Source organism: Pleurodeles waltl, chromosome 1_2, assembly GCF_031143425.1.
Source record: "Pleurodeles waltl isolate 20211129_DDA chromosome 1_2, aPleWal1.hap1.20221129, whole genome shotgun sequence".
In the NCBI taxonomy this organism is placed as follows: Eukaryota; Metazoa; Chordata; class Amphibia; order Caudata; family Salamandridae; genus Pleurodeles; species Pleurodeles waltl.
Window position 1 is genome coordinate 292,537,737 of NC_090437.1, and position 19,915 is coordinate 292,557,651.

The window sequence follows — 19,915 nt, forward strand, 5'->3', positions numbered from 1 at the left end:
ACTAATGAAGACCACCGGATGGCTTATCTCATTTTCATCTTTTTGGAACAGTACTGCACCCAGGCCTACGTCCGAGGCATCCGTTTGGAGATGGAAGGGACGACTGAATTCAGGGCATTTTAATACGGGTTGCGTGGTTAGGCACCGTTGCAAGGTACGGTAGCTATGTGATTGTGGAATGGTTAGACTTGTGATGTTCTTGGGTTGCCCCTTCCTCAAGAGGTCAGTGAGGGGGGCGGCCACTGTAGAGTAGTGGGGTATGAATCTTCGATAATACCCCACTAGTCCGAGGAAGGATCGGATCTCTTTCTTTGTGGTGGGTGCGCTTATACGTAAAATGGCTTCTATTTTACTCATTTGGGGCCTGATATTCCCCTTCCCAATATGATAACCCAGATAGGGAATTTCATTGAAAGCCAGTCGGCTCTTGGAAGGATTGGCGGTCAATCCGGCCGCCGACAGTGCTTTAAAGATCTGTCCTACATGGTTTAAATGGTCTTCCCAGGTTTCGCTATGAATAACGATGTCATCCAGATAGGCGGCCGCGTATCTGGTATGTGGTCGTAATATAGTATCGATGAGTCTCTGAAAAGTGGCGGGGGCTCCATGCAGTCCAAAAGGGAGTACCTTAAAGTGATATAGACCGGAAGAGGTGGAGAACGCCGTTTTTTCTTTATCGGCTTTAGCTAAAGGAATCTGCCAGTATCCTTTTGTTAGGTCTAGGGTAGACATGTATTTGGCTTTACCGAGCCGTTCTATAAGTTCGTCTACCCTGGGAAGAGGATACGTATCAAATTGTGACACGGCATTGATTTGTCTAAAGTCGATACAAAAGCGTATGGATCCGTCCGGTTTTGGCACTAACACCACCGGGGAGCACCAGGGGCTTTGGGACGGCTCTATAATATCCAAATCTAACATCCTTTTTACCTCCTCTTCAACTATGACCTTCCTCGCTTCGGGAATGCGATAGGGACGTAACCGGATTATTTTACCCGGTTGGGTTATAATCTGGTGGTGGATTAGCTCTGTTTTACCTGGAACAGGGGAAAACACGTGGGGGTGCGCATTAAGGAGTTGGTTTAGTTGTTGGTTCTGTTGCACTGTTAACTCCGCATTTCGGAGGGGTATATCGCCCTTTGAGGGGGGGTCTGTGGGGCACCACCCTATTTCTAGCTCTTTTACTGTGTTAACTAAACAGTTTATATTTTGGTCTACTTGAGATTCCTCCCATCTTTTTAGTAAGTTAACATGAAAGATTTGAAATCGGTTGGGATTAGTCGCGAGTTGTAGTTTATAGGTAACCGGAGTTACTGCTTTTATTATTTTATATGGGCCTTGCCATTTTGCCAAAAGTTTATTGTCTGAACTGGGTAAAAGCACTAATACTTGGTCTCCCTCTACAAAAGATCTCATTTGAGTGTTCCTATCGTAATAACGCTTTTGTTTCTCCTGAGCTTTTTCCATGTGCCCTCTCACATCTTCCCATATCGTTTGTAGTCGGGACTTTAACTCACTGGTGTACTCTAGGAGAGGTTTTTCCCCGCTTTCGTCTTCCTCCCATAACTCGGCTGCCATGTCTAATAGGGTCCTAGGCTGTCGCCCAAACAGCAGTTCGAATGGACTATGTCCTGTAGATGCTTGTTCATGGGTTCTGACGGCATATAACACTAGGGGAAGTTTCTTGTCCCAATCTTTACCTGACTCGGAGATCGCTTTCCTCAGAAGGGTTTTCAGGGTGCGATTATACCTTTCTACTAGTCCGTCTGTCTGGGGATGATAAACCGCTGTCCTTATCTGTCGTATCCCTAATAATTGGCAAATCTGAGCCATCAAGTTGGACATAAACTGGGTCCCTTGGTCCGTCAATATTTCTCGGGGAAACCCTATTCGTGAGAAGAAACCTATCATGGCGTTGGCGACACTTTTAGTGCTAATACTAGTTAGGGGGATAGCTTCCGGATACCTAGAGGCGTAATCGACCAATACTAGAATGTAACGGTATCCCTTGGAAGACGGTAGGAGGGGCCCGACTAGATCCATTCCTACTCTAGAGAACGGTACGTCAATAATGGGAAGAGGATGTAGGGGTTTTTTTTTCCTGGGTCCGGGATCTATCAACTGACATCTAGGACATTGCTGACAGAACTTTCTGATATGGGAAAAAAACCCAGGCCAGTAGAATTTCCTTAATAGGTATTCCTCTGTTTTTTCTCTCCCGTAATGACCCCCCCCCCGGCTGATTATGGGCTAGATGCAACACCTGCTGCCTATAGGGTTCGGGAATCAGTAACTGTTTCTTTTCCCCTCTCTCGTTACTGGTGATTCGATATAACAGATTTTTATTGATCACAAAGGAGGGACCCTTATCATCTATGGTTCGAGGTTTGGCACTTCTCCAGGCGTGGATCAAACTGGGATCGTCCCTTTGACTACATCGGAAGGGCGGAAGACCAACGAGGGCGAATACCTGTGCGTTATCTCTGTCGTGGTTTGTATCCTCTCTTCTATAGGACTTCCTGGCTTCTCGTTTTTCTCTTTTAGTGGGTTTATAGCGGGTCACCGGGGCTGTTATGGGTAATTCAGAAAAAGGGGCGCTTCCCAACCAGGCATCCAGGTCTTTCTTGCTCTGTGTGCTGTCCAAAAGGATCGGAAAGTCTTTAAAGTCTGTTCCTATGATGGCCTCTTCCACCAACCGTTCAACTACCCCCAGCCGTATGGGGGTATTTGTTCCTTCCCAAAAAAGGGTAGTCCATATTAGGGGATATTCTCTTGTTTCCCCGTGAATACAACATATGGATACTGTGAAACCTGGGTCAAGTGTATGCTCGGCAATCAGATCCGCTCTGATTACGGACTGACTACATCCGGAGTCGATGAGCGCTAGTGTGTCCCTCCCATTAATAGACAGTATCTTTTTGTATTGGGTATCTTTCCCCCCCGTGTAGAAAACCCGGCCTCTCGTAACCCCTATTTCCATGGGTTCGGGTTTGCCGGACTTCAGCGGGCAAAATCGGGCAATGTGTCCCCATTCCCCACAACTAAAACACTGGGGCTGCTGTCCAGAGGGCTTCTCTATCCCTCGTAACCTTCCCGGTTCCTCTATCGGCCTTTTCCCCGAGGCTGCGGATTGTCCCGTGTTTTGCCTAACTGGTTGAGGTAACAACCGCGGAAGGGGTGTTTTGAATTCGAGGGAGCGGTGGAAAGCACAGGCCAGCTCAATGGTAGTATTCGTGTCGGGGTTCGGGTGTTGCTTGATCCAATGGCGAGTATTGGCGGGTAGGGCGTCTAGATATTGTTCTAGGAGAACGGCCTCAATAACATCTTCCCTATTCGTCCCTATGGGTCCAAGCCATTTGAGACCTAAATCTTTGACCCTAAAATATAAAGCTCGAGGGTTCTCAGAGGGGCCCCACCTGGCCTTCCTGAAGCGAACCCGATAGTGTTCTGTATCAAAGCCGACCCTTTCTAGGATGCTCTTCTTGATGTCCGGATAGGGTGTTGTCCCACCCGGGTTAACCGCTTGATATGCTGCTTGGAGGGTCCCGGTTAATAAGGGAGCGATATATTGACCCCATCTGTCCTGCGGCCAGGTGGCTGAAATGGCGACGCGTTCAAAGTTAGTAAAGAAGGCGTCGGGGTCTTCGCCTTCCTGATATCTCTGCAAAACGGAACTAGGTACATTTGGATGTACCCGAGTTGCTGCAATGGTATCCGTCAAAGTCTTTATCGCGTTGTCATGTACCAACTGATTGTTGGCCATGATAGTAGCCTGACTTTTAAGCGCGTTTTGCAGAGCCTCCCTTTCCACCTTGGCTGCCTTCTGTTGCTCCTCCCATACAATTTGCAGATGGCGTTGCCCCTCAGCTAGTTGCTGCATCATATCCGCCATTGTGGGCACCCCCTCCATTTTCTAGGGTTCTCCTGTCGCCTGTTCCAATATCCCACTTCTGACACCACTGTAAATGGGTTCGTTATCGGAATGATGTAAGATATTGGAAGAATGCGACTGGCACCACTATTTGAGGGAATAATAACTGTTTTATTTAAAGTTGGCCAATTCTCTCTTGTTTCTTTCCACAAGATTAGCCCTATTTTCTATTTCCCCAAAACCCTGCTTGGGTTTTACAGTCTCTGGTGGTGTCTTGGTTCCGTCTTGAGGCGGTCTGGTTTTTCCGTCCTCCGATCTCCCGTATTCCCAAAAGAAAAATAAAAATAAAAGTAATCAGGTAAGTGAATAAAGTAGGGGTAAGACAAGGGTTCAAACAGGGTTAGTAGGGTGGTGTGGACTAGGTAGGGCTGGTGCTGGTGGTGGGTATCACTCTGTGGTATTGTGCCCTTATTTCCTTTTTACTCTAAAAAAAAAACCCCTTTCTCTTCCTTTTCTTAGGGTTTCTCGGGTGGTGTCCCTGTCCGTGGGTTAAAGCAGTTTAGGTCCCCCTCTCCTTTTCTGGTAAGTCCCCTTCTTTCACGAGGTCTTCCCGTCCTCCCTTTCTTCCCCCCCCCTCCCTCTTTTCCCTGTCAGCCAGCCTGACAGAGTCTGCCAGGCAGGGTATAGACGTACCTGGGAGGGCCACGTCCCTCCCGGGGCGCGGCCGGCACGTGGGTGATCTCCCGATTTCTCTTCGTCTGGGCCGGGAGTTGCCCAGTGGTTCCTCCTTCCTTCGAGGCGTCCTGACTTCTGGGTCTCTTCCTCCGTCCTGGGCACTCGGATGGCGGTGCTTCCCCTCGCTGCAACCGACTCTCCGACCTCGACGGTGTCCTTCTCTTCCTCCGGCCCCCTGGTGATGGCGGTTTCCCTTTCCGTTGTCGGCTCTCCAGTCACGGCGGTCTCTTTCTCTTCTTCCGATGCTCCGATGGCGATCTCCTCACTCCGGCTTCCCCGCGTTCTCGGCTCCTCCTTCTTTTCTCCCGATCTCTCTCGTCCGTCTTCTCTTCTGATGTTTATGACGCCCTCAGCGTCATACGTCATGGCAGGGAGGTTTCCTCTCGTGCCCCCGGGCCATTGTGTTCCTCCCCCGACAGGTGTTTGGGAGCTGCGTTCGGCGGCACTCCCGTTACAAACATCTACATGATATCTTTACCAGAACTGATCAATGATTTCCATCTCACATGCTACAACTATGCAGATGACACACAAATACTACTTAAATTAGAAGACCCCAAAAACATTGAAAACTCACAAATCTTCAGTTGCCCCAGAGCCGTTGATCAGTGGATGACCTGGAGCCATCTCAAACTAAAATACCTCCAAAACAGAAATACTCATATGTGGTGACTGGAAAAGTTATGACCCTCTGTGCGTCTGGCCTGATGATCTCGGACCACCTCCTCAATTATCCAAGGAAGTTAAAAACCTAGGAATCACCATGGATTCCAAGTTAACTATGAATGCCCAAGTAGACAAATTAGCACGCACAAGCTTCATCACCTTAAAGACTTTACAACGCATCTTCCCCACCTCGGATTTCCACACAAGGTGCAAGCTACCATCTCACTTGTACTATCCAAACTGGATTATGCCAATAGCCTCTACCATTGATCATCTCTATCTGTTATGAAAAAACTACAACGTATCCAGAATTCCACAGCCAGGCTACTACTGCATATAAAGCTGCAAGCCCACATCTCCCCTGCCTTGAGAGCACTACACTGGTTACCCATTGCCAGAAGATGCACTTTCAAGCTGCTTTGTATCACCCACAAAGGTATACATGGAACAGGACCGCTTTTTTATCAGAAAGAAAATGACCTAATACATCCAACAAAGAACCCTCCGCTCAAGACTGGCACCCCGCCTTAGAACACCACCATACAAGAAAAAGACTATAGGTGGTACATCCTTCTCCGTCCAAGCAGCCAAACTATGGAATTCATTACCCCCAACTATAGGAGCCACAGATAACTTTCTTGTCTTCAGAAAACAACTCAAGAGTTGGCTCTTTCCTTCATAACCACCTTTTTCAAACAACTATGAACTGCATATGCCTATGTGGATAAATATTTTTTTCAGATTATATGTATATTTCTATTTATTTATAGTTTCTTTGGAAAATATGTATTGCTACTATGTCATAACAATAAAATACACATACACTCTTTAAACCTGTCTGACTAAGTATTTTTTTACCCATGATTCTAATTATGTATTGTATGTGCATATGTGTGTGTGTTTATATATATATATATATATATGTGTATATGTTGTTTCTGTGCTTGGCATGTTCGTGGATCATTGCATGGCTCCTGGTTTTTTTGGGTTGTTATACTAGATATCTATGAATTCCTGCTCTCATCTTATCACACTTATCTACTCATCACTCTTATGTCATGTCTCTATCAAACTATCCTCCATTCTCACTCTGACTCATCCCAAATCCCTTCTACCACGTTCATCTCCTAAATATCTCTGCCTAAGCTCTTCCCTCCACATCTAACTCACCAAACCTCACTCTACCTCTGTGACCTCCCACACAACCCAACTAAATTCTCCTGCATTCAGCTCACCCTGCTACTATGCTCTCCCTAACCCTTCCACATACTCTTCCCCCTCCACCCCCTTTACTCATCCCAAGCCTTTGGGTTGAGTAAATGAAGGATATACTCCCAATTAACACCTCTGGATTTATTTCCTCCTCCACCCCTCCATTACTCCAGTCTAACTAACAAACTCTCATATCCACGGCTCAAATTAACTCATAATAATACTAAAACTGTACTCATTATTTAACAATACTAATCCATCACTAATTCTTGTTGGGTTCCGGAGTAGCGTGCTACTCATCGAAAAGCGCTTCGACGCCTCGTCAGGGGTAGTAAGAGCTATATAAATACGATTACAATTACATTCCCATTCACCCAGCACACCTCAAATATCTAAGATTTGTAATTGCGGGCAAACACTACGAATTCAAGGTCTTGCCATTTGGGGTGACAACCGCTCCGAGAGTTTTCACAAAAGGTCTTGCAGTGGCTGCAGCATTTCTAAGAAGACAACTCATACATGCATTCCCCTACTTGGTTAATTGGCTCATCAAAGCCAGTACCATCCAACACTGTCAAAGTCATACCCAATCCACAGTAGATCTTCTTGACAATCTGGGGTTCACAATCAACTTTCTCGAATCCCACCTCCAACCTCTACAGATACAACCCTATTTGGGAGTAGACCTCAATACTCAGACTATTTTGGCATATCCAAACCCTGCTCAAATTAAAACCTTTCAGATTTTTCTTTTTACAGCTACAACAAAACCACTCTTACACAGTGAGAACAATGATACAGTTATTAGGGATGATGGCGTCATGTATTGCCATTGTTCCCCATGCCAGACTACACATGCACCCATTGCAGCAGTGTCTATATCGTCAGTGGTCTCAGGGACAGGGTAATCTTCTGTATCTAGTGTTGCTGGACAGCAAGACTGGCTGCTCTCTACAATGGTGGAATCCCACCATCATTTCCAAGGGGTGGCCCTTTCAAGACCCTTTGCCTCAGATCACTTTGACTACAGATGCATCACAGACAGGTTGGGGATCGCATCTCAACAACCTTATAATTCAAGGATATGGAATCCAGTTCAACAAACTTCGCACATCAACTATTAGGAGTTAGAGGCAGTCTTTCTAGCACTCAAGGATTTTCTACATCAACTCTCCGACAAAGCGGTTCTAGTCTGCACCGACAACATGACAGCCATGTATTATTTGCAGAAATGGGGAGACACTGTCTTCTCAGCTGTCCCTAGTTGCTCCAACAATTTGGAAATGGGCAATTCACCACCACATTCACTTAGTGGCAGGGTATTTCCCAGGGATGTACAACCAATTTGCAGATCTGCTCAGCAGGATGCAGCAACAAGTCCACAAATGGGAACTCCACTCTCAAGTACTTCATCAGTACTTTCAAAGGTGGGGGACACCAGAAATAGCCCTCTTTGCCACTGCAGAAAATTCAAAATGCAGAATCTTTGTGTCAAGATACACACACCCTCAGTCCAAGGGCAATGCTCTAGGGAAGAATTGGTCAGAATATTTGCTTACGCTTTTCCACCTCTCCCACTCATACCATTTCTTGTTCACAAAATTATTCAAACATCACTCAACATGATCCCTGTAGCTCCCACATTGGCACGTCAACCTTGGATCTTCTGGATCTGTCGGTGGTTTCTCACAAGAAACTCCCCTACAGGCCGGACCTTTTCACTCAAAGTCACAGTCAAATCATACATCCAGATCCCAAAACACTCAATTTTGCGATATGGCTCCTGAGGTCATAGAATCTGGTTACTTGAATCTCCCCTCCAAATGTATGGAAATTCTTAGGGAAGCACAGAAACCTACAACTAGACAGTGGTATGCTGCAAAATGGAAGCTTTTTTTTTTTGCTACTGTCAACCTAAACACATTGACCCACTCAAAGCCTCAGTTCAGGTCATTGTTTTTTATGTGTTACATTTACAAAAAGCAAACAGCATATTCATCTATTAGACTTCCTTTGGCAGCTACAGCTACTTACTTCCAGAACAGACAACACACCTCTTTATTCAGGATTCCATTTAATAAAGCCTTCATGGAAGGTCTCAAAGGAGTCATCCCACCCAGGATTCCTCCAGCCCCAACATGGAACTTAAATTTTGTCCTCACTAGACCCATGGGTCCACCTTTTGAGCCTTTGCGTTCCTGTTCTTTGCAGTTCCTTTCACAGAAGGTACCCTTCTTGGTAGCTATCACTTCTTTAAGGCGTGTAAATGAAATACAGGCTCTAACTTATAAAGAACCATTTTTTCAGATAAGTAAAGATAAAGTAATTTTTTGGACAAATCCAAAATTCCTTCCAAAAGTAGTTTCCCCATTTCATATAAATCAGTCAATTGAGTTACCCTTTTTCCCCACAACCAAACTCAGTTGCAGAGAGAGATCTTCACGCACTTGACGTTGAGAGCTCTTATGTATTATATTAACAGAACTAAATAATGGAGGAAATCCAAGCAGCTTTTTGTAGCGTTCTCCACGCCTCACAAAGGCATTTCCATTTCAAAAAATGAAATAGCTAGTTGGATAGTCAAGTGTATTCAAACTTGTTATCTTAAAGCTAAAATAAATTTGCCTAGTACTCCTAGGGCACATTCCACTAGAAAAAAGGGCGCCTCTATGGCTTATTTAGTTAACATTCTAATAGCTGAAATTTGCAAAGCTGCTGCTTGGTCTGCACCACATACATTTACTAAACACTATTGTGTAGGTGTTTTAGCATGGCAACAAGCTTATGTTGGTCAAGCTGTGCTTAGGACACTGTTTCAGGCCACTCTAACTCCTACAGACTAGCCACAGCTTTATTGGAGGGGACTCCGTTTACAGTCTATGCAAAGCATGTGTATAAATAGCTACACATGCCATTGAACTGAAGATGTTACTTACCCAGTAGAAATCTGTTTGTGGCATGTAGGGCTGTAGATTCACATGCATCCTCCCTGGAAGCCTGTGGCTATTGTAGTAGCATTCTTATATATGTTTTGTATATGTAAATACATTGCATGGACATCTCTTTTCTTACTCTAAATATATATGTATATATATATACTCCTTACCTCACCTATCTGCGGGAAAACAATCCAACAAAGGACTCGATGCCCTTGCGCACTATCGCCAAGAGGAGAAAGGCCCTCGATCTTGTGAGAAAAAAAAGATGCTTCAAACAAAAACAACTTGCAGCACTCTGGACCCAACACTAGATGGTGGACTTATGCAAAGTATGTGAATCTGCAGCGCTACGTGCCGTGAACAAATGGCTACTGGGTAAGTAACATTTTCCTTTTCCGGCTGCCAGAGTATCTTGGTTAATGCTCATACATATCAAGCTTCTCGTATCATTGCTGCATTGAGCTACCACTTCACTTCATTTTTCCTTACTCTGTATTAAGGCCCATTTTGTATAAGTACATAGTACATTTTAGGCTCGGTAAACCTAGAATTTAAAAATATGTTTTATTTGTGAATACTGACTTTTTCTTCTCTCGTTAAGGCCTTCAGTAATTTTTATGGTGTTGCTGTTCATGTAAAAATCACTCTACGTGCACATGATACATTGATGTACCTTTCCTGCTTTTCTTCTAGATGAATCGATGCAGAAGTTGTTTGATGGCGGGAAAGGTAGTGTCTTTCAAAGGGTGCTATCATGGCTTCCATCTAATAACCATCAGTTACAGCTAGCAGGGGCATTGGCTATTGCAAATTTTGCCAGAAATGGTAAGAACACTCTAGACTTTTACTTGTTTTTATTTATTTGTGTTTGATCGTTATTTGTCACAGTTAAAAAGTACAGTACATTTGAGAGTCGGGTTATATTCGAATATAACTTCATTTGTAATTTTGATGACATGACTCTTATTTGTTGACATTTTTTGTGGGATGGGATTATTTTTGGGAAAAATATAAATAAAAAGTAAAAAATAAGAAAAGGTGTGTTTTTGTCTTGTAATTATGGTCCAAGTTTTAAGTAAAGTTTAGTTCTTCCACCACATACCGCTGCTATTATGAGGCGCTCTTCTCTAGCAAAGGAGGCAATCAGGCCGTCTTACTAAGGATGGAGGACACCTTAAGTCAAGGAGTGTGTGTAGGATGTATCTTTACATGAGAGTGAGAAATCACATGCAACAGTTACGTGAAAAGCACTAGTAAACACCAGTGGTTTCTCCATATTGCTATAGTGACTATAGCCAATGCAGATGCCACCAAGAATACACATCCGAATGGGTTCCATGGACCAACAACTTATTTAAGGAATTACACCTGAAACGCGTAGTGTCTTTTCTATATCAGGGCCTTATCTCCATTTTGACATGCAAAAGTTCCCTTTATGATCAGAATGCATTTACCCCTCCCCTGAGTCCTGAATGCATATGAAATTGATATCCTGGCTATTATTTTGCCCATTGCATCACACTAATCTTGCAAGTGTAGAGAGGCCGAGGCCTGTCCCAGATAGTATGTGGTTCAGAACCTGTTCTGTGACCTGGAAAAGTGTAGAAAACACACCCTCATACTTGACATTGAACTAATGACTATGCTCTGGGCGCATCACTCAAAGCTTTGGTGACCGTATACGGTATTCTTTGAATCTATACTGTGACCAGACTTCCTTCTCTGGTTAAGGAGAGGCAAATCTACCAGCTCCTCCTGTGTAAAATTCTATTTTAGGAAACTTAGAACCTTGTGCTGGCATCCCCTGCGCTTGTTAAGTGTGTGTATGCGCACTGAGTGGGTCGCACTTTGATGGTAGTAGGACTCTGTAGTATGAGTCTGAGTACTAAGACTAGTAAGATCCGTTTTGGGTGCCTTGGTTTCAAAAATCCACTATTCGGAGGTTGAGGACCACTGTATTGCCTGAATTTCTGTAGCTTAAAGGTGGAGACCTGTCCCTAAGGTAAGGGAGGTTGAAGGCAGGTCTACCTTTAAAAATTCACTGAAAACCTTGTTAGCAAATGGCTGCTAATTATTTCGTTCTAAATACTGGCATTTGACAAATTGTACGCTTGAGGCGTGGAGCTGAACTGGAGTTTCTGTTGTGCAAGATGAAGTTGTTTCTGGGTAAAGTCTGCTCTTGTCTGTCCTTGACTATTGCTTCAAGAAGGCTGATGACAGCTGTGTGAAGAGTGGTGCCCACTTTAGGGTGCTGCAACTGGTGCCACTGCACTGGGTGAGAAGGCCAGGCAGCGCTGTATTTTAATGTATCTTATGGCGTTAAAGACACCAGCTACACAGGTCTTTGTGTACCCATCAGTTATCAGGGAATGATAATACCAAGATAACTCTGGAGACGAATACTTGCTGGAGAGATCTGTGTTGTGTATAGTCGCAGTTTGACTTATCATTAAGTTGCATAAAGGTTTAATGTGTGTGTTTGCAAAGTACAACCTATACCACACAAAGAGTTCAGTGGGTTACTGCTTTTGTCACAGATCACTATGCTGCTTTTATAAATTGCAATCCTCCTAAAATAGGACAGTGAGCTATGACCAGCATCAAAGAGCTTCATTCAAACTGCAAGGTATAGTTTTAGAGCCACCTATTTTTTTCCCCTCAGCCTTCTTTTATTCTGAGGTTGGTAAAATAATTCCGTTGTGTAGTAAATACATTATTTTTGGTGCAGACAATTTTAACCACTGCATCATATTTTAAATCTGGATTTAGTGTTTCTCCATACATTGTACTCTTAATATTTACTGCCTACCAGTATGGATAATGTATGCCTCTGCACCTTATCTCCCCTTACCTTATGTAATGTTTCTCATACATCGATACACAAACTTGTATTTGTCAACCTTTCTTTATAATATGTGTATGTGATGTATAAACCTCTGACACACTACATTGGGATGAGTAGTACTATAAAATAAGGTACCTCTGCAAGAGGGGCTATGGGTAAAGGAGTAACGCCGTTGGTGGGTGGTAGTGAGGGAGTCTGTGGAGAAGGATGGATGGGTTGGGGGCGGGCACTAACAAACATTGTCACACTGGGCGCCAACAGAACTAAAACAGGCCTTAGTGAGAATTTATTTGTGCCTATGTTTTTGGTACTGCTGCTTGGAGCCAACCCCATTGCTGCAGCTGTGACAGCCATCACTTCAAATAAAGGCTGTGTCCAGAGACCAGCTTGAGAATTACATTTGAAAAAGAACCAACCCAAACCAGTTTTGACACCTTAGTTGCTGTACCCACACCCCTCATCTATAAAATGTTCACAGTAGAGCACAGGGATCATCATCCCTGATTAGTACACTGGAATAAAAACAAAATGAATCTTGTACTGTTTCAAAAACATCAATAATAATCAAAAACATCAATATTAGCAAGATGGCTGTTGACTCAGGACCACAATACGCAATTGCACACATAACCCTGACGTGGCGCTCACACACATGCAGATACTTAGAATGAACTTTTTTCACAGTGCCACTCTTCTGCTAATGTACAGCTAATTTTACATTAAGTCGCCATTAACTAGACCCCACTGGGAGCAGCTGGTCTTCCTCATCCTCCCTGATCCCGGTGTGTCTCCCAGTGACACTTCCAGCTGCCTTACAGTGAAACCCTTACTCTCTGAAACCCTCGTGCTGCCGCTGAGCTGGGAAGTTTTCTCACGAAAAACAATCGGATACCACACACCTCTGGTCGCGCGGAAAATCAAACCACATCATTAAGAGCAGCAGATGTCAGAGAGGGGGGTAATTGTTATTAGTAGTGTGAAAACTAATGGAACTCTTTTCACGCAGGAGTGAATATGCACAGTAGAAAGCTGTTCCCCAGAATTGATTCTCAAAAATATATTATTATGCAGGGGTGTAGCACCAGGAGGGTGTTTGGTGCGTTAAACTACCCTAACAAATGTATTATATAGTAAAAAGTTTTATAGAAGGGCTTTCAGTCGGGTAATGAGAACTGTCTTTTGGATTTCACCCGGGATTTTTACATACCTATAGTGACAAAAATGCACTCCCTCTCTCTCGTGTATGCCTTGAAGGCCTTAAAAATGTTGATTAGTTTGAAAAATATTAAGTTTTAAGTACCGTAATAATCCGCACACTCACACACCAGTCTGTCAGCCCACCTCATGCCCTGCTGCTCATGTAATGTGTTTTTAACAAGATGTTCCAATGTGATTGTTGGGCAATGGGAAGCTTACTACATCCCCCCCTCCCACACCGACCCCCATCTTCAAATCATACTGACCAAGCTCTGCGCCTGCTCTTTAGGTCCAAACATAATATTATTGGTGGAGCGTCGTTTGACCTGGAATATATTGTTAATATGGCCATATGGTATTGAAAACACATTTGATTTTTTTGTTATTTTTCAGATGGAAACTGTATACATATGGTTGACAATGGTATAGTTCAGAAGCTGATGAATCTACTTGACAGGCACGTAGAACAAGGAAATGTAACAGTTCAGCATGCAGCTCTCAGTGCACTCCGAAACCTAGCCATTCCCGGTAAGAAAAATATTTGAGTAAATACGTGCTGTATGATCATGTCCCCCCCCCTCAAGAATAAGGTAGTCCTGTGATCTTATAAACTGATATCACAACAGAGTTTGTCAGAATGAAGGTGTTATTTATCGCACCTGATAAACAATAATAATCCGACGTGCGCTTTTTATCAGGTGTGATAAACAGCACTTGTTCATTTTTGGGGAATAAAATGCTGATTTTTGCAATTAACACGCACACATCTGCATGGTATGCATGGTATGGTAAATACTAATCCCTCTTTCTGTTACATTCTTCCATGTTTTAAGGAAGGGTGAGATATTTAACACACTCAATAATTACCAACTAGCACAGAATTCTAATCTCTGCACAAACAGGACTTTCTTTATGCGTGGATCAGAAAAATTCGACCTGCTTGCTGTTAGGGCCTATCTGTTTTGTTCAAGTACACACAAATTGTTTGTAGCCTCCAAGGCTGCTCTCAAGTTCTTGCTATTTTAGGTGTCATTTTCCCTCTGAAGCAGATTTATTTATTGACTCACAAATTCCGGGTTTCAGGTAAGGTGGGGTTAATACAATTCACTTCCGAAAATGTGGTGGGCATAGGTCCTAATAAAATGAGGAGGGAAAGGTTTCAGCGGTCTGTCTCAGCTGTTGCCCTCTTTGCTTCCTCAGTCTGCTCAGCTTTCTGGGCATCAACGGTACCGATAACAGACTGGTCCTTACACTAAAAAATGTATCAATGTGCCTTACGAGCAGTAATAAAACGAATATATGCTTCGCTGCAAAGATACGTTTGTGTTTAAAGATAAAATAGTTTTCTACTTGAGTTACAATCTATTCTACTATCCTAAAAATGAGGAAGGATCTGACTCCCCTTCGAATAGAATGCTTATACTGCCGTCCATTGTCAGTAGGAATTGAACCTGTGACCTGTTTGCAGTCTCAAAAGTTAGCGCGGTTTACTGTTTGGCTTTTATATTATTTGTTATTATGTTTTTTGCACTTATTTACCGACTAATTATTGGACGCTGTTTGCTGTCAGAATTAGTTTGGTTTGTGTGAATGTTCCTGGCTCGTTGCTTAGGCCTCTGTGCAGAAGTTTACTCCACTGAAAACCAATGCTGTTGGTAGAATCTCAGTGGTACAGTCCAACAGGGGAGCGCCTGTCGTATCACACTGGAGGTATCCTGCTGCTGCTTAGTCCTGCGGCTGTGTACTCTGTTAGTTCCCTTTATGTTCTTTAAGCTTTTTATTAGGAAACAGTTTTATTTACAATGATTTGAATATATCTCTGGAGGAGCACTTTATAAGAAATACATTTAATCAAATCATGTCCTTTAGGAACCAGTCAAGTTAACAACAGCCCAATATCCATCCTTTTGCTGGTTGATACTCTGCTACATGCTGTTTTGCAACTGGTGTCAAGCTAGTTCTTTCGGCATGAGGCTATATAAAGGTTTGTTTTTTTGTTGATCAGATCTATAACATCAAAACCATGTTTTTCCCTATGATTGCAGTGTCAGTTGCAGACTTTCTTTCTTTTTGAGATGTGGCAGCTAATCCTACCATCTAACCTCTGGCTCCAGTGAGCGAACATATGCTATGTTATTTTTCTTTTGGGCTTTCACCATCACAAGCTTCACAGAAGAAAATTACTATTGGGGTTAACTTTTAGTGCAAATTAAGACATATCGAAGATGTGTACTTGTGACTCAACAGTGTATGTCATTTTCACTACACAGCCGAGTGTAATTTGTTCTGCTTTGTTTGAAGGGAAATAACAAAACAAATTGAAAGCTAACATAGTCGCCCACTACGGCAACTGCAGCATACCTGTTGTGGTACAATGCTCAGTTGATCAACGAGACAAACATCTAATTTATTCTTGCTGTTTGAATAATCGGTATCATTCTATACCAAGGACGTTGACACTCATTTTCATGAAACTGAAAAGATTAAGATCCCTCGCGCAAATGGAAAATGTGACCTGAAGGAGTCTGGGTGTGCCTTGTGTGCACAGAAGAACTTCTATTCATATTAATAGGGTATGACAGTGTAGACCCCCTTTAGGCAGAGATTCCTCTAGCTTATTTGAAGACGTCAGCTAGTGCAGAGCAATAGTCCACTGGAATTGTATCAGCCTCACCACTTCAATCATATAACACCTAATCCTTTGCCCTGACTAGTTGTGATGTTTTGAGCATAGTTGAGCATTGCCAAGATGGTCTCGCAGCGGTTCATGGCCTAGGTACCTGAAAAGAAGATTTCCATCCACGTCTTGGTTACTGTGTCTTTCGAGAACAAGATAATGGTGCAGCATTTCCAAGTATCCAATCCTAAAAAGATGTCTTCATCATGGGAGAATTCTATGAAGGTGTGACTAGAGAACACCCATCACAGCATATTCTTGAAAAGCGCCAAGTTTTCTTTTGTCCTCAGGTAAAGACTTAAACGTGTTGCACTAGAACTCTGAAGACCATCATTATTTTGCGGTATGTGTACCATATTCCTTGTAGCGAATTGCAATTAAGACAGTGACCGGATATAATGAAAGACAAATTACCTACCCATACCCTCGTTCCCTGGAGTTTGTCTTTACGTTCATATTTCTGCTGAACATCTGTATGTGATTCAAATATATACTGCTTTGATTTTGTGATAAATCTATCCGATATATAACCATCTGATTTGCCTTATTCATGGATGTATGTATGTTCACAAGAACTATCTTCGTTATGACTGACCAGTATCCCACCTCCTTACTCCCATGTCTTTTATATCCCACAAAACCAATAAAAACTATTTGGAACCTAAAGACAAATGACCTTTCCAGCAACCTAACTTTGCTGCTAGGCTGCCCTATTTAAATGTTCATATACAAACCATCGTCATTTGACGTATGTGGACGACCATGGATGGACCACGGTTTATCCTCATTTATATCTGTACTTATGAAAATGGCAGTACTTTATGGTGATCTTTTGTGAGGCAACCTGAGGTATATATGCTTGTTACATGCAGGAGGATGAAGAGTGCTGCACTCACCGAAACCATGTTGAGATTTCAGTGAAAGGAATCTCTGGTCTTGCACCCAGAGTGATGCTTCCGCTAACTCGTGGCCAGTCACATGGTGGTCCTGGATTAAGGGAAGTCCTTAACCAGGCTCTTAAGAGGATCATGGTGATGGTAATGGAATATTTACTCAAAAGTCTATTAATGCATCAGCTTGTGTTTATTTATTCAAAGTATTTTAACATAAATACACTTTGTTCAAGATGATGAATAACATTTCTTATTATGGTTTCGTTTTCAGTAATAAATAAGGCAAAGATGTTGTCAGCAGGTGTAGCGGAAGAAGTACTCAAATTTCTGCGGTCTGAGATGCCTCCGGTGCAGTTCAAACTATTGGGAACACTCAGGATGTTAATAGATGCACAAGGTAACACCTTGTTTTTCTGGGTAATTGTAGCTTATGGCTAATTTAATGCATCCCTAAAGATCTGGTGGTAACCCTTGCTGTTAGCATTGGTGTTTCCTTATTCAGCAATCACCATAGTTTTATTTTTTTTATATATATATATTAACAGTTAGTTCCAGTGTCTGTACTTGTATACAGTCTTCGAAGAGAGAACACGGCTGACGTGCATGGAGTAAAATACATTTGGGTCCACTTGAGCAGAGGCCACATCTTAATTTAGAATATTTATGATTCCCAAAGTGCAATTTGCACAGAAAACGTAGCATAAGCAGATGAGACTTGTGATGATTGCATCACGAATATTCTTTGTGAACGGCTTTTTAATGAGAAACATGCCATTCCTAACCAGTAAATGGCATCCAGCGTTTCAGCGGAGGATTAGCGAAAACACACTTATAAAAGGCTGTTAGCCTATAAACAAAAAGACACCGAAGATGTGATTTAAACGTTTTAAGAGTAAAAAGAGAAATAACACTAAAATTAATAATTCCTGGTGAATAACTATAGGCATCAATAAAAGCACAAACGTGAAAAGAGATTTATAGGGAAAAATCTAGTTCATATGTTTGTTTACTGATTGTAATGAACTTTTTGTTAATTTAATGTTTTTTGTAGGTCTATTTTTGTCAGACTATTGATTTCCCCAAAAAAACATACACAAGGGGAGTTATTAGCTGGCTTCATTCATCGTCTATTAAATTGCCATTCACATTTTCGGAACTTCCACCACAGCATACTACATAGGTCAGCCCCCTTTACCTATTGGTCAATCCACTTTGAGTGCACTTAAAAATAGTTCCTTTCTCTTCGGCAAAGCTGCTTCAAAGTGTGCTTTGGGTTTTGTTTATTTTCGCTTTAAATAGCAGCTTTTTATTTTTCCCCTGCTTTTTAAGTTTGAATCGTGTGTTTTAGTGGCGTTATAACATTGTAGCTTCCTGTTATTTGATTGCTTGGTTAAGTGGTGATTTATCATTTTCTCCTTCAGAAATTATAAATGTATGGGTCAGTTGAAAAAAGCTTATCGTTTAAAAACAGCACTAGTAAACCATCCTCAATTCTGAATGTTTTCATTAAGTTTACATTTTTATTTCAAGCATAAGGTGACCACACTCAGATGAAGGCATATTCACTTTTTTGATTTTTATTATTGTGCCATACCCTTGTAATAAAACATAACTATAGCACCAGTTTGCAAAGGCTAGACCTTTTGGCTATGCAATTGCTTGTTTACTATGGCGACTTTAATGACAGGCTAAATTAGTGCCAGCATATTGCAAATCATGTATGCTGCAGTCATGCTGAGATTTCCATGTGGTTCCGTATGTTATTCAAATATGTCCCGCTCTGATTTAGAGTTCAGGTTCCTGCAGCACTATGATGTTTCCCACCAGGAAGCTGGGGAGCAAGAAAAGGAATTTTGATTGCTTCAGTTATTCTTTCTCCATGTGGGCCCTTTACAAGGATTTTGGAGGTCATGTGAATGTCTTCGTGTCCTGGTTTTGTTACCCGAGGTAGTCGCCTCTATCAACCCCTGCCCCTGGTTTCCTTGCTAAGGGTTAGAGACGTCCCTGATTTGATTTTTGGCGGTCTGTTTTTAGGCACCCATTCCTGCTTCATACACCCCTATAAATAAACTGGATTTTGTCAAGAATACCTGTAAATTGTAAGCTGTACATTGTTTTGTAAGCATTTAGCATTCTTGTAAAATATATCACCGATAGTTGAGGAGCTCTGCTAGTGCATTGTTTCTGTTCTAGCTCTGTATGGCGTCATATATGCCCTAGTCATGCATACCCTTGTCATGCATAATACATACCACCTCTGTAAGATTCCAATTGTGTATGGCATTCAATACTTTCTATTTTCTAAAAACCTACAACCATCAGCACTTACCACCTGTTGGCTGGGATCACTTGTTAGCATCCCAAAGACTGCTACTGGGTTGCACGTGATTGTGTTGAATATATTAATAAAATAAACCTTTTGGGCTACTTGAAAATTGTGATTGTTATTTGAATAATTTGCTTGAAGCATCAGCCGTGTCCAATTGGCATGTTCCTCCTAGGAAATCAGCCAGGGTTTGTCAGTAATAACAGAATCTAAACTGTGTTTGATTCCATGTAGATTTGTTTTTTAGCAATTCAGAAAAAAGTCTCCTCTTACCATCCCTTGATTCTTGCTCTCCATTAAAAAAAAGTCCCAGTCGTAGCGTACAGGCTCCCTGCTTCTACCCAACTAGCAGTTACGTCACACCTCTAATCGGTCTTTTTACCTTTTGGCTATTGTCTGTAAGACAGTACCTTTCTTTGGAGCTTTTACGAAGTGCTCAGTGCCGACCATAGACGGTACTTCACCTACGTATCCTCCAACCCCACTACACTCCCCCGGTCGCACATATTGTTGCCAGAAAAACAGAGACATAGCCTTCTTTTTACTCCAGGCCT

General features: G+C 42.4%; 1 protein-coding gene across 2 annotated transcripts in view; it reads left to right on the top strand.

Moving 5' to 3' along the window:
* The window catches only part of RAP1GDS1 (Rap1 GTPase-GDP dissociation stimulator 1), a 625,331-nt gene that overhangs the window by 536,866 nt on the left and 68,550 nt on the right, over positions 1–19,915 (top strand). For both annotated transcript variants that reach the window (XM_069238277.1, XM_069238286.1), the window contains 3 exons: positions 10,117–10,248; positions 13,859–13,993; positions 17,307–17,432. In XM_069238277.1, the coding sequence (XP_069094378.1) occupies positions 10,117–10,248; positions 13,859–13,993; positions 17,307–17,432 (393 nt within the window). The remainder of the gene's footprint in view (positions 1–10,116; positions 10,249–13,858; positions 13,994–17,306; positions 17,433–19,915) is intronic.